Source organism: Thunnus albacares, chromosome 10, assembly GCF_914725855.1.
Source record: "Thunnus albacares chromosome 10, fThuAlb1.1, whole genome shotgun sequence".
NCBI classification, from domain to species: domain Eukaryota; kingdom Metazoa; phylum Chordata; class Actinopteri; order Scombriformes; family Scombridae; genus Thunnus; species Thunnus albacares.
In genome coordinates this window covers 20,364,060-20,379,498 of record NC_058115.1, presented here as the reverse complement: position 1 = coordinate 20,379,498, position 15,439 = coordinate 20,364,060, and the positions used below count along the sequence as shown (strand labels likewise).

The 15,439-nt window shown below is 39.4% G+C and overlaps 2 protein-coding genes across 13 annotated transcripts in view; both read right to left on the bottom strand.

Moving 5' to 3' along the window:
- Positions 1-377: 377 nt before the first annotated feature.
- Positions 378-3,948, bottom strand: p2ry4 (pyrimidinergic receptor P2Y4). Of its 5 annotated transcripts, none has more exons than XM_044364370.1 (5): positions 3,708-3,948; positions 3,469-3,590; positions 3,075-3,337; positions 1,715-1,775; positions 378-1,608 (listed from the first exon to the last, which is right to left on the bottom strand). In XM_044364370.1, exons 4-5 carry the CDS (start codon positions 1,721-1,723, stop codon positions 427-429), a joined length of 1,191 nt encoding a protein of 396 aa, XP_044220305.1. In that variant the 5' UTR covers positions 1,724-1,775; positions 3,075-3,337; positions 3,469-3,590; positions 3,708-3,948; the 3' UTR covers positions 378-426. The 5 variants fall into 5 exon arrangements, with proteins under 5 accessions (XP_044220305.1, XP_044220307.1, XP_044220306.1 ...); XM_044364372.1 differs by having other exon boundaries at positions 3,797-3,948; XM_044364371.1 differs by having other exon boundaries at positions 3,075-3,389; positions 3,469-3,948.
- A 5,887-nt stretch (positions 3,949-9,835) lies between these two features.
- Positions 9,836-15,439, bottom strand: part of inppl1b (inositol polyphosphate phosphatase-like 1b) — a 28,877-nt gene continuing 23,273 nt past the window's right edge. For all 8 annotated transcript variants that reach the window (XM_044364361.1, XM_044364362.1, XM_044364366.1 and 5 more), the window contains exons 20-29: positions 15,317-15,398; positions 14,756-14,845; positions 14,551-14,664; positions 14,378-14,466; positions 14,194-14,281; positions 13,531-13,683; positions 13,037-13,118; positions 11,910-12,699; positions 11,704-11,819; positions 9,836-10,586 (exon numbers count right to left, since the gene is read on the bottom strand). In XM_044364361.1, the coding sequence (XP_044220296.1) occupies positions 10,493-10,586; positions 11,704-11,819; positions 11,910-12,699; positions 13,037-13,118; positions 13,531-13,683; positions 14,194-14,281; positions 14,378-14,466; positions 14,551-14,664; positions 14,756-14,845; positions 15,317-15,398 (1,698 nt within the window). In that variant the 3' untranslated portion in view covers positions 9,836-10,492. The remainder of the gene's footprint in view (positions 10,587-11,703; positions 11,820-11,909; positions 12,700-13,036; positions 13,119-13,530; positions 13,684-14,193; positions 14,282-14,377; positions 14,467-14,550; positions 14,665-14,755; positions 14,846-15,316; positions 15,399-15,439) is intronic.

The following is a 15,439-nucleotide window of genomic DNA, read 5'->3' as shown; positions in this document are numbered from 1 at the left end:
ATAGGCACCATTTTCCCAATAGAAAAGCTTTGATTACAGTTACTTCAGTACATATACAGCAGTGTATATATATACTATGTATACTGTGTATTATATATTACATTTTGTGAAAGAATCCCTTTTTGGTAGGAGGCTGTGCGTTCAGGAAAGGGTAAAAAAAAAACACTTATTTGTCCTACAAACATTGTCACCTCAAGGAAATGAGGGGAATTAAAACATTGTCTTTACATCTGTTGAAGCAGATGTCATGGAGTGAAAGCATACTTCAGTAGATTTTACAGTAAACTGCAATTTTTCCTAATCAGTTCAAAAAAGGAAAATCACCCATGTGATGGAAATGTTGGTGCTGAAAATATTAGCGTGGTCTGGAGCAGAACTCTTAAATACATGTTTAATACTTTAGATTCCTGAAAAGATTATAAGAATTCATCTCTCATCCTTTCTGCTGGCTTTAAAGTCTGTGTTTTTGTAGACCAGAGCAATGTCATTGTTCGGTTGTATTTGTGCCTCTTCAGGTATTTGGCTGCTTGTTGTGTGTCTTTTTCCTGTGAGAACAGAGAGCATTTTGGAGCGGTAGTGATCTCCAGCCAGGAAATACAGAATGGGGTCAATGCAGCTGTTGATGCTCGCCAGCGGCCTGGTGATCTTGTAAGTAAAGTTGACAATGTTGAGGAATTCACATCTCAGATCCAGAACACGGGCGGTGTAGTAGAGGGTTCGTGTGATGTGAAATGGAACAAAGCTCACAGCAAACACCACTAACACCACTATGATGAGCTTGATGGACTTCCGACGTGAGGCAGTGCCCTGCTTGCTGGCAGATAATCCCCGTCTGTTCCGGCACAAGGCCCGTGCCATGAGGCAGTAACACACCACAATGACCAGGAAAGGGATGCCAAATAGTAGCACCATGACAACAGAGCTGTAGTCCACATACTCCTCAAAGGCATCCTGGCTGGTTGTGTCATGGCAGAGGGTGTCGTTGTCCCTCCTGGAGGTGGTGACAAAGATGAGGTTCGGCACCAGGCACACGGTCACCATGGCCCACACCAGGCCGCATACCAGGTGGGCGTGGCGGGACTTCACCAGGGTCAGCGCCTTGATGGGGTGACAGATGCCAAGGTAACGGTGCACACTGATGCAGGTGAGGAGGAGGATGCTGCAGTAGAGGTTAGCGTAGAACAGGAAGCGCACTATTTTGCAGGCAGCCACGCCAAAGGGCCAATGACTGCGGTTGGCGTAGTAATAAATGAGGGTGGGCAGGGAGAGGACGTACAGGAAGTCAGACAAGGCGAGGTGGAACATGTACACCGTGCTGGGGTTCCACGGACGCATCTTGAGGAACATCCACAAAGCCATAGCATTCAGCACGAAGCCAACCACAAACACCAGACTGTAGGAAACAGGCAGCAGGATGTATTTAAACTCCTCATCAAAGCGACAGCTAGAGTTAAATACTGAGGTGAACGTTGTCGACTGGTTGTGTGTGCCAGATCTGCTGCTGATGACCGTTTCCATAATGATGTCTCCTCTCAGGGGAGCACTTCCATGCCAGGAGATGACACAACCGTCAAAGGAAGAGGAAGTTCTGAGATATGCAGGTTGCAGCTGAAACAATTCGTAATTCATAACAGTTAATAAACAGAAAATTAATTGACAACTATTTCATCAATCAATCAATTGTTTAAGTAATTTTTCAAGCAAAAATACCAACCATTCGCATCTGTAGATGTCACTTTCGCTTCCAGGAAATTATGATGAGCCATTGAAATGTTCTGACATTTTGTAGGACAAATGATTGAGAAAATAAGCTATAGATTAATTAATAATGAAAATAATCATTTAAAGGTGCAGTGTGTAAGATTTAGTGGGAATTAGCGATGAGGTTGCAGATTGCAACAAATCAGAAACCCCTTTTTCCCCCTCCAAGCATGTAGGAGGGAGAACACAGGTGGAGAACCTACAGTGGCCGCAAAAAACTCAAAAGGCCCGCTCTAGAGCCAGTGTTTGGTTTGTCCATTCTGGGCTACTGTAGAAACATGGCAGGCTCCATGGAAGAGGACCCGCTCCCTATGTAGATACAAAGGGTTCATTCTAAGGTAACGAAAACACAACAATTCTTATTTTCATGGGATTATAAACTAATTTAAACATACTTAAGAATATTACATTCCATTTTCACCAAGTCAGTTCCACTAGATGCCACTAAATTCGACACTCTGCAACTGTAATGCAGCCTTGCTGTAAGATGAGTTCACATTGTCATGTTCAACTTTTACTCAGTATTATTATTTTTAAAATCAAGGCTGAAGACGTTTCTGCCTTTATTTAAATCAAATTTGGGGTTTTTGTTTAATATATTACACTGCACTCTAACTTTCCTCTCCTGTTTTATCTCTTATTCTATTTTAGTTTATTTTTATTTCCAATTTAATACTTTTTCATTGTATTTAAATGTCATTTTATATTGCCTTGTGTTGCTTTTACATTATTGTCTTGATGCCTTTTATGTTTTATGTAAAGCACTTTGAATTGCCTTGTTGTTGAAATGTCGTATACAAATAAACCTGCCTTGCCTATCAGACAAACATATTTAAAGTATCAAAAATACTCTGCAAAATAGCCCTCAGAATTTATATTAATATTAAATATATTATATTATGGGATTATCATTATTATTATTTAAGCATTAACATGTAAGCAACATTTTAATGTAGCTGGTGGAGGTGAAGGTACTTCTTGGGTGATTTATATCATATTTCATCAGGACATTATTTTAGTTGAAAAATCTTCACATGTAAATTACCTAATAGCTCTCAAATAAATGTATTGGGGTAAAACGTAGGCAAAAAGTCTAAATTTCCCTCTGAAAGGTGCTAATTACTTTCCACTACGATTGATTAAGTTTCAAACTTTTGACAAAAATTAACTTTTTTCCTAAATCTGTCCAGTTTTTCTGCAGTGCTCAACATGAGATTCTTCTACATACAGTATGTATTTATCAAAACATGATCCTCGGTCGATATTTCTCAGACACACGAATTCAAGCATCGCGTTGTCGTGACTGCACTCACCCCAAATTGGATCCTTAGAAAAATGCTGCTGGCAGGCTGATCTTGATCCCGGTGCTGTCGTCTTTTCACAAGTTTCACTTTAAAGCAGAAGTTTAGCGGCTTCTCTTTTGACCGTCTTTATGTAGTTTAATCGGCGTGGGCTACATTAGAGACGCTCTTAGAGTTGTTTTTTAGGTGAGTTGAAGTCGTGTAGTAGTCCATAGCACCGCTGCACACACACAGCCAACACCGAGCGCAGCGTACGCGAACACAACAGACTATGGCTGAAATGGGAAGTCGCATTGCTGAGTGTGCAGAAGAGCCGCCTAAAACAGTCTGCAGTGTAAAAGTCACTTTCAATTTACTGAGCCCAACGCCCACTTGAAGGTGCTGCTAGGGATCATTTCATACATACCATTCATGTCTTTTTAAATGTCACCATTCTTCATTAAACTGTGTGATGAGTGCAGTAAAACGCACAGATCCTATCAAAACCTTACTTGAGAACTAGACTTCACCCAGTAGCCTAAGGAAAATCTGGTTTTCAAAAAGAAATAGAGAGAAAAGGAAGAGAGAAAAAGGAAATTGCGACAATATGTCACCCAATTTTTCACAATGAGAGGTGGATGTAATCCGTGAGTGGTTGAAATTAACCTGTTAGCTCAGTCTACAGGGAAAGATGTTACTATTGCTCCCCAAACATTAGTTAATTAATATCTTCACGGAAGATTCTGAGTGTTTACATTTCGCTCCGCTCTTAGCCGACATTTAATCAATGAAAGCAAACTTTTTGGACGTCATTCATGTTAGACCAGTTGTCCCTGTCCCTGTCCCTGCCTGGTGCCAGGCCAACAGACGCAGCTTAGCAGCCCTTTCTCCTCATCCCCATCCCCCCCTCCAATAAACCAGCCCTCCTTCCAGCTGAAGGAGGAGGTTGAAAGCATTTTGTTGAACGATATGCCAGCTGTCATAATTGCAGGGGGGCCGTGGGAATTCCTTTTTTTATTAGTATGAAAAAAAGAAAAGTGTATAAATCCTAAATCCCTAAAAAGGTAATTGGTAGTATACTCAGTTGGTATGTGTACTTAGTTCCAAAACCTGCTGCTGATTTTATTGTTTTGTTTGTCATTCTATAGATGATAATGTTCATTTATTTTAATTGTATATTTGATTCATATTTATTTTAAGTTATTCATTAATGTTACGATAATTTTCTATTCAACAGTTTCACCATTAAAATTACGTTTAGACTGTAGAAGATGACCTTTAGCCAGGGATGGAGCAGCAATTTGTCTGGGTTATAGAGTTGGGACATGAGCACACCACAGCATGTCTGCACAGTGTTATATTTTCACAGTTCACTGTCAGTAAATATCATACAGTAAGTATTGGACTACAAGAGAGTTGCAAGCCTGCAAAGGTAGAGTTCTTTAAAGCTTTGAATGGATTGATTGGATTCTGGAGGTGTCGTTACAGCAATTGCGCAGGGTTAGGGTGGCCTATGGTGGTGGGGTGGTGGGGCCCAGTGTCATATCTTTTCATGGGGCCCAAAATCCCTGGTGGCACCCCTGACTTCATGTTTTCTGATCACTACTGGGTATTATTTTTGGTGCCTTCTTTTATCCACAAACACAAAAGAAATGACTGTTTGCAAAAGGTCACTAGACACACAATTCTCTGAGCTGGTTACTGTATCCAATCTATCTGATATAAACGAAATGGTTGACTTTTTCAATAGCAAGCTGACTAATTTTTTAAATACAGTTGCACCACTAAGGGAAGAAAAGAGATAATTTGATAAAATATCACCATGGATATCAAATACTGTTTGTGAGCGAAAGAGATCTTGTAGAGCAGCGGTAGAAAGTGGAGGAAAAAAGACTGTTTACGTAAGAGTTGGTAAACTCTTCATGTAAAGGCGTGGACTTCCCGTCCACCTCAAGGTGTAATTATCAGTCTTTACAACTTGAGCACCTGTTGGGGAATTTAGTATTCACACAGACTATCTCATGGGCTTTCCAGTGCAGTACAGTGCATGTGTACTGTAGAGAGCTGAGAGAAAGTGGAAGAACAACAACTACTATAACAACTATAAACTGGTTGCTCAATCCTGCCCCTGTCAATGACATCCTGGACCAAATAGCTTCCATTAGAATTTGCAATATTCTTTAACAATAAAATTACCTCCATAAGAGTGGCTATTGTCATAGATGGTGGTAACAACATCAGTCGACCTTGCAAAAATTTTGCAAACATGTCTTAATTCATCACTGTTTCTGATCAGAAACTATACAAGCCTGTGAATGAAAGTAAGTCTTCTACATGCTGGCTTGACCCAGTCCCCACTACATTTTTTTAAGAACTGTTTTAACTGTATGCTTCACTCTGTTAGATAGATCATTAACATGTCTCTTGAAACTGGATGCTTTCCAGAATCCTTTAAAATTGCAGCTATAAAACCCTGTGTAAAAAAACCAAACATAGATACTGATGTTTTAAATAACTATAGACCTATAACAAATCTCTTGTTTTTAAGTAAGATACTGAAAAGGGTTGTTTTTAACCAAATCACAGATTTCCTGAACAAAAATAATATTTTAGAAAAGTTTTAGTCAGGGTTCAGGGCAAATCACAGCACTGAGATACCCCTCACCAAATTTGTCAGCTATTTCAGGATTAGCACCGATGCCAACAATGTCTCCGCTCTGGTTCTATGAGATATCAATGCTGCCTTTGATACAATTGATCACAATATTCTTATTTAGCACCTTGAGAACTGGGTTGGCCTTTCTGGGAGTGTTTTAATTTGGTTCCGCTCTTACATATCAGGGAGAAAGTTTTTGTCACTATGGGAGATCGAGGGGGAGATCATGTCTCAAGGAAATATGAGTTACCTTTTGATGTTGCTCAACTGACCTGGTCCTCTGTTTTGTTTTATATTTGTACATGCCTCTTTAAGGTGATATTACCAGAGAACATAAGCTTAATTTTCACAGCTATGCTGATGACACACCGCTGTATATTTCGTTGGACCCAAGTGATTACCAAACCTTTTGCCATTTAACAGCTGTTCTGGCAAGTGGTTGCAGACCAATGTTCTTAAATATAATGGTGACAAAACAGATATTTATATAATATTTATATATTAATTGGTCCACAAACAAAAAGAAAGCTAGTTCTCGCCAAACTTGGCAATTTGGCCCCATAGGTTAAATCAGAAGTCATAAGCGTGGGCATTATGCCACTTAGACTTGAATTTTAAATCCCACATAAAGAAGGTGACGAAAGCAGCTTTCTTTCATTTAAGAAATATTGCAAAGGTACAGCCATTCCTATCCCGACAAGATGCAGAAAAACTTGTTCATGCATTTATTTCAAGTAGATTAGACTACTGCAATGCTCTTTTCACCAGTCTGCCAAAACAATCCTTTGATAAGCTACAATTAATTCAGAACTCAGCTGCCAGGCTTTTAACCAGAACAAGAAAGAAGGAGCATAGCTAACCTGCTAACCTGCAGTGGCTCCCAATGTCTTTTAGAATTGATTTTAAAGTTCTTTTACATGTTTTCAAGGCTCTTAATGGTTTGAGACCAGCCAACATTACTAATTATAATCCATCATGGCCTCTTAGATCCTCTGTTGCTAATTTTTTAAATACAAACTGTCACTCAAATAAGAAAATCGGCAGCTCGGCCTTTTTAACTATGCACCAAAACTATGGAATTCCCTACCCAAGCATGCAAAAGATGCAAGCTCTGTGAACATTTTTAAACAATTTATTCAGTATTGCTTTCAACTAACTGTCACTCTTCCTTTGTTTTATTCTCATCTTTTACATATTTTATTGCTTTTATGCCTTCTTTTGTTTTATTTCTATCTTTCACATATTCTATTGTTCATAGGATACCTGTTCTTGCTATTTTCAGCCTTGTTTGTTTAGTTCTCCATCGTGATATTGCTACTTTTACTTAAATAAAAGATCAAAAATCTTCTTTCACCTATCATCTGTCTCGGGAATGATCAATCCCATGACAACCCTTAATGGGGGTTGTCAATGGGTTTTCAATAATGAAATGTCATAGAAGTTAATATTTGCACAGCTGCACAGTAGCCTGTATGGCTGTTATAAAATGCAAGATTTGCTCATGGAAAGTTTTGAGTGACTGACTGGTTTGTCACTTCAGTAATCTTCGTCATTTTAGGCTTGTCTGTGAGATTCACATGATAAGGCCTGGAATTATAAAGTCTGATCATAAAGAAATAAAAAGCAAGTAGGATGAGTAATGTTGCTGTCAGAGACAGACGATAAATGAAGGTGATAAGAGGCGTTTACTTAATAAGTTACCAAAAACTGAGGTCTGATTGACACACAGTTGCAAACAAGATCATTTGCACGCCAATAACCCAAAGTCTATGGACACATTGGGTTTGAATGCCCCTTTTATGGTCTACATTGAGATCACATGCCAGGCGCACATCTCACTGTTGTTCAGTTTTCTGGTCCTACACTCAGACTGGATAGTTGAGGTCTGTCATGTTTTGACCCAAAAGTAGTCAAGTAGAGTCACCAGTACATTTTTTTTTCAAATGGTATTTCTCTAACTTGTAATGTTTTTTGATACCACATACATTTTGGCAGACCAACTATCTTGAATTTAAATTTATCCAGGTACTTTTGAGGGCTTCCATTTTATACTGCTTCATACATTTTCAAATAAGATTTTACACACAAAACCTGTAATCAATTTATTAACTATGAAGCATTGTTACCAGAAAAAAATAGGCAAAACTGCCACAACAAAACACTCCTAACTAAGGCTGCAACTAATGCTTATTTTCATTACTGATTAATCTGCAGATTATTTTTCCAATAATTGTTTTGTCTATGAAATGTCACATAATGCTTAAAAAATGGCCATTATAATTTCCCACAGCTGACGGTGACGTCTTAAAATGTCTTGTTTTGTCTGACTAACAGTCCAGAACTTCAGCATATTCTGTTAACTATCATGTATGGCAAAGAAAAGCTTAAAATCTTCACATTTGAGAATCTGAAACCAGCACATTTTTTGTAGTTGGCAGATTCATTTTCCGTTGATTGACCAATCGTTGCAGCTCTACTCCTAACACATTATTGTGCCAACAATGAGAATCCAAAATACTCTGAAAGGGGTCATTCTGCATAACAAGTACTTCTTTTTATGCTTTTGGTACATTTTGCTGACAATAATTTTATGCTTTTAATCAAGTAAAATTTTACTTGTAGATTTAACTTGTAGTAGAGTCTTTTTACATTGTGATATCTCTACTTTGACTTAAGTAATGGAATCTGAGCACTAATCCCACCACTGAATATAAGTCATATATGAGCTATCCCATGTGGGTTGCACAAATCCAAAGTATTATTTAGATTATTTTTTGGTGATAACACATTCCTTATTTTACCTTTCTCTCTCACATGTGGAAACTGCATGGCCCCTTCTCCCTAGCCAAAGATACAGTAGTGATTCATGTATGTAGAGGTCAGCTTGGTGGTAGCAGTGTGTGTTTGTGTGTGTATGGGTTTCTGTGGTTTAGATGTCTGGAATGTGAGTGGGCCTCTGACACAGCATGTTCCTCATCAGAAACCCACTCAAGAGTGCAGGGTAGATGGATTAACAGTACCTTATAAATGAACTACATGTTAAGCAAAACCCACTTTTATGAGATTCTTAATTTGTTGATTGGTTGGTTTTATTTCTAAAACCCCCCATTTTCTCTATAGACTGTTATTTTGTCTTAAAGCTTACTATATTTACATACAAACATACAGTATATATTGCATTTTACATATAATTACACTCGGATTTACAAAAACAAGCTGCTGCATAGTCAAGGACCGTCTAGGTCAATTCAAACCCCTATTTAGTTAGACATAAAGTAGGAGTTTCAAAGGACAAACATTTGATTTGCATAGTGCCAAAAAATCCCAGCATGCAGTACTGTAGCAGTTAGAGGTCAATGACACATATCGGTAAATAGAAGGATGTGTTTGGTCATCCCTTAATAAGTAACTATGTCAACTTGAATACATCAAGCAAAAAACACACACACACACACACCAAGTGGAGTATTTCAGAGTTAGGATCAGATTCACAGTTGTCTCATCTCTTCGCAATGGTCTAGTATTAACTAAGCTGACAAATACAACTTGCATGTTTGTTCACGGACAGTCATTGTGTACTCACAAGTATAACTGACGTTTAACAGTGGAGAAGCACTGGTGCTTAGTCAGTCATCCAGACTGTAGAAATATTCTCTACATGACAAAAACATGAAAGTAGGGAGAGATAAATCAAATACTTGATGTCGCTTGATGAAACACAATGACTGGTGGTTGGATAAAGCTTGTTATAGTTGGTATCGATTGGTGCCATTGATTGTTTTACACTTTAAACATAGAAAATTTGAAGATACCAAGCACTGTGGGAATATCAGACTGTCCAGTGCAGAAATTATTCTTTTAGTGAAACATTTCCTTCCAATGAAGATAAAAAAAATAGTTACTTGTATCTGCTTTCATATGCTCTTGAATTTAGAGACCAATGTTATGTATTTAACAAGCATCACCCAGATGCATCACAGAGAGAGATACGTATTCTACACCTGAGAACTGGGTGACATTAAAGAACACACAAGCAGGATAGTGTGATGATGTGATTTGTGCAGTGAAATGTAACGGACATGAAGAGAAGAAAAGACTCTCTGCCCGACAGCATGAAATGACACTTGTGATTGCTTGGTGACAGTCAAGAGTTGCTTTATGCACTTTACAAAGGCTGCATAAAACATGCACAGTGGACATAGGTACTGATTAAGTGACATGATAAGCAACAGAATGAGACAGTAAACCAAATGAGATATGGCAGGTCCTTCTTTGCCAACTTTACAGACAATGTTCCAGTAGATACAGTATGTACAGTTATGGATTTTATGCTCCATAGGTTTAATTGAGGGCTTTTACAAGCTCAGATCCAGGCTCAATAATAGCAGAGTAATGGAAAGCACACAGTAGAAGGGATGAAGGTGAATGGTAAACACTAGGTTTGAGTGAACACTGAAAATTGAAGGACTATATTTTTATAGTCGTCTAAAAGTCATTTAAAATAAAATCAATGAGACCTTGATACCATAATCAGTATTTGTACATGTGGCATCTCCCACACTCCATCATTATCTGTCAAGATGGAGAGATGAATAAAACAGACAAGTACTTCCTGCATTATGTTCCCTTTGCTGTATTGACACAGACATACTATTGTTACAGTATTGATCGAGTAAATGAAAGGATGGCAGGGCTGTGGTAAAAGCCCAGCTGATGTGATCCGATTATAGTTCTTCCAGTTCTAGTTCAGATGACAGTGAGGCTTCCTAATGTCCACGCTATTCATCCATCCATGTCAGTTCCAGTTCCTGGGCAGGTTCTCGAGGATCCTGCGTCGGTGTGAAGGGTTCGTCACTCCTGCAGCGCGTAGATCCTCCTCTGTGATGCCACTGTGGAGTGCAAAAATGACTTTACTAAAAACTCAAACAAGTCATTCATACAGTAGTAATTTTTACATATCTTATTTATTGATTACATCATAGTCCTGTAATTTTTTTGAAAACGCATGTGGTGCCAGCACTTTTATATTGGTGTAGAAGGTAGGAAGTGAGATGTATATAATTTGACAGAAATACTGTATATATTAACTCATACCTTAAGAACTTTTGATGATGTAATTATTTTATCATTATTTTTATATCATTAAAGCATCATGACAGGATTTAGCATTCAGCATTGCTGCCCCAGTGAAGTTCTAACCTCTACACTGACAGTCATGCTCATTCATCTCACTCAGATGTGCATGACTGTCACATGAACGTTAGTAATTTGATTATGCCTATAAGTGAGTGTTGCAACTGTCTTGTGAACAGACATTACAACATATATTAAGAATTGAACAAAGGTATGACTCAATTAATAGAGGTGGGTTACCCATCAATGTCACCAGTTAATCATGTCTGTGTCCTACATTTGGTATTCTGGTTTCTTTAAGTGCTTTGATGATTTGAATGCATCACAGAGTGAAGCGAATACCAGAGTGGTGCCATTAGTAGTGGAAAAATAAAACATGGTTTCCTGTAACAAATAGAGCTTAAATTAAGGTGGCCTGTAAGCTCCAAGCAGCAATCACAATGTGAATAGTGAAGACAATGGCTAAGAGCATTTGCATTTCATGTAATGGCTGCCAGATGTTGGCTCCAAGAGAACTGAAGCGGCACTGAAGGGACCAGTAAAACCCACAAACATCCTCCTGAAATACAAAGTCAATACAATGTTTTTCACAAAATAGCTTTTTCTCCCTTCTTCTAGTTTGTGTCTTGGTTTTGTTTTTAATTTTATTTTATTTCGGGACTAAAGAGGTGCATGTTTGGGGGAATTGTCTCGATTGGTGTTGGTACTAGCATCACAGCCTGTCACATTCAGGTTTGGGAGTTGCTCCTTGCTTGTCCAAACTCTTGTAACTGTGAAAAGCCAATAACTGTGAAGTAACAGTCTGTCTGTGGAATGCAGTAATGGGCCTACATAAGTACAGCACGTAGAGCATGTTATCCACAATCATTTTACCTGAAGTAATCTAGATCATCCCAGCCATTGAGGCTGAGTCCCAAGGTGTATTTCTGCAGACCCAGAGTACTGAGAAGCTCCCGGACGGTCTCAGGTGCTCCTTGGAGGACAGACACCTGCATTAAGATAAAGCAGATAGATTTTTTTTTACAGAGAACTGGGACTCATGTCCTTTAAAACAAATGTCTTTGACAGCAGTGCCCTACCTCTTTCTCCCAGCTGTAGCCCCTCTCTCCATGCATTGTGGGGCCATTCCTATAGTTTGGCCTCTGGTTGGGTATGGATGGGCTTCTCTGCTCTGTGGGGAAGAAGTCGACCTCACTGAGGGACTTGGCAATTTGCAAAGCAGTGAGAGAGTTGTCTCCTGTAGGCGCAGGGGGCTGCTGCCCCACTATCCAGGGAACAGAGGCCTGGCAATGTGTTAAGGGAGTGGACGTGTAGGGGAAAACTGATGGCGCTTTGGCTGTCCGGATAGGATTGGTCCTTTCTGGAAGAAGTTGGTCCCTTCTGGCTTTTTCCCTGATGATTGCTGAGTGATTCATGTACAAGTTCCTCAGGTTCTTCTCTGGCAATATGGAGTCCTGGACAATATTTTTACCATGGTATTTGTCTCTGGGTTGTGCAGTCTGTTCCTGGAACTGTGAGATGGCGTTACTTGAAGGTGGAGGTATAGGAGATGGGTTTTTGGCTGGGAAAAGCTGATAGGAGGAGTTGGTTTGGGGTGTATGAAGTTCATTGGTTGGAGTGTACTGGGGCAGGATGGCTGGAATTTCAATCTCTGTAAAGTCTGATCTACGGCTGGGTCTCCTCTCAAAGCCCTGCCGTCCTGAGAGTTTTGGGAGCTGCAAAGCCTCATTTCCAGACCAGATCACCTGAGGGTCCCTTCGCTGGGGAAGAGCCTCCTCCACCTTGCGTGTCACTGACACACCTTCGAAGATGAAGTAGGCAGGATTGGTGTAACTGCTCGGGGTAAGTTTGGAAGGAGCTGCCGAAGACCTGCAATTAACACATACTTGTGACTGTCAAACATCTAAGTTTTGAAATTATTGCAATTAAGTCGTACTGTTTAAATTTGGAGGAACAAATCAAATAACTTGCTCATAGCCAACAGGCTTAGGAGCATATTTGGGGATTTCTTTCTAAATAAAAGAGTGCAGTGGAATTAATCAAACTTTGAGCTTGGTGATCCTCAAATTTGTAAACTTCCAAAACAAAAATATTGCTACCTAGAAAACAGGGCTTCGGACTTAACTTTTTTAAGAGCTCAAAATAAGCAGAGCCTGAGCTTTCCGGTGCTTTGCGCTGATGCTCAGAAACATAAAGCAGAGCTCACCTGTTCATTGGGACCCGTGTAGGTGCAGGAGACATGTGTCCCCTTACAGGACCTTTATCTTCTTTCTCAAAACAGAACCACTCTGAAAAAATCAAATGACATGAAATGGACAACGCCTTTCGCAATCAGCAAGACTTCTTCAAAAAGTGTGTGGTGTGTGTGAAGGGCAAAGGTTATGCAATCACACAGCATGATGGTTTTTATGTGTGTATTGTGAGGCCTGACCTGGTAAAATAATACTCATCTGTCCTGTTTCAGTGTCTCAGGATGCATCTGGTCAGGGTCAGTCAATCAGGAGCCAAAAGAGGAAGCGGTCGATAGATACCAGCAAGTGTAAAGCCAAGCCAGGGATCATTGAGGAACCAAATAGAGGAAGCAATGTGAGACTCATAGGAGAGTCAAGGAATGCAGTGACAGTGGAGTTGAAAGTTTAGTAGGAAGTGATAGTGCAAGGAAGGCAGATGATAGGGAAGCACCAGTTCCGGCTGACCCACCATAAATTTTCTCTCGAGTTCCTCGCCGGTCTTTGGGCACATGGATGCGGACCCGTCCTCTTATGGAGCCCATTTCCTCACCTCGGTGACTCAGAAATGTCTCAAATTGCTCCGATGCACCGTTAAGTGAGCGGAGAGCCACGCAGCATTCGCCTATAAAAAACAGTTTAGATCAATGAGGCAATTCAGCCTGAGATGCGACGAAGTGAGTCCAACTTATCCATACAGATAATTTCAGCATGATTTCTTGGATAAGGATATGATTTCCTTTGTCTTGACACAACTATATTGGAAGTCAATGGTGTTTGATTTGGAGTACTTAAAAGGCCAATAAATTCAATATTTCAAAACACTCAATTCAATATCTTTATCATGAACATTTTTTTTCCTTTTGCATAGAGATAAGAAACTGCTTGCATACCTCAGTAGTTTTTCAAATGTGATTTTGTGCCATAAACTGAATACCAAAATGACATTGCACTGATATGGGGTCAGCTCAAGCAGTAATCTGCAAACTGTAATTTGGACTGATAGATAGCACTCGTAGTAAGAGTTAAAAATAAATACATTTTTAAAATAATTCAAGTTTTTAGCCAAGAACATTGATTAGAAAAAGTAACAAAAATAGAGGGAAGTTTTGAATGAATTTGCAACTTCACCAACCGTATGACTCAAACCCATCACATGACTTGACAGACAACAGCAGGTGCTGATCCTGGAGATACTCCATGTCGGACTTGATTGGAAGAAGCTTAGACAAACATGTACAAATCACAAGTTAACAGCTTGATTTAAATAACATACTGTGTTTTCACACATCTCCAAATGGACAGACTGAGCCTCTGACCTTTGGCAGTTGCTTGAACGACCAGGCTTGTTTGAGAAACCCAGGAACATCACAGCTCTGTGAGTCATTCTCGCTTGAGCGGCGTGTCTCTGTGAAGGAAGAAGGAAGTTGAATTTCTGCCACTGTGCCGCATAATGCTTTCTCTAAAATATGATTTGGATGTGATACTATACCTTCTAGGCAAGACGAATAAAACTCAATGAAGAATTTTGCTTTGCTTGCTGTCTTCACAATGGCCTCAATGCCTTCTAGCTCTATCCAGGCCCTCTCTACGCCTGAATTTGGATCTGTTTGACATGAAAGTCCACACTGTTCACTTAATGAAGGGATTCAGTTATATTCCATCTTTGTGTACAAAGTGCTACAACAATTACACACCTGTTTTGGAGCTGAACTGTGATGTCACTCCCACTTGGAAAGTGGCAAAAACAGGTGAGTGATCACTTGTGAAGATGTCATCCGTGCAACCTGGTAAGAGACAGATCCATCCATTTAAATTATTGCATGTAAGTAAGTATTTTATATGTACTGTACGTAACTTTGCTGGCAAGGCAAATCAGATGACAAGATGTGACAAAAGGTGATTTAGGAGACAAAAAGTACAAACGAGTATGTGTTATGTTTTGATAGTTTGCTGAGGTTAGTTAGAAACAGAAGCTCAGGCTGAAAGAAAGGAAATGACTCTGTTTCTTTATGGACCACAGACCAGGATGTAGGGTTTGACCGTTACTCATTTTGAGGGTTGCTCTCATTTCACAGTAGATGAAAAAAAAATTTACCACAGACATCTTATTTTAGTATGCTGGACTAAATCCTTTGGCTATGTCAAGTCTTAAACGCTGCCTTTTCTTAGTTGTCTTCTACATTTTATTCATGCCTTATTTACCACTTTACTTTCCTATTTCTTCGGATACTTCCGTTTAAATCTCCAGATCTTACCGTATGCCGTGCAGATAATGTGTGTGTCTGGGTAGGACTTCCACAAAATCCTATCACACCATGACGGAACATTAACTCGCACCTACAGAAAAAGAAATAGGTTATAAATCAAGAATATATTGT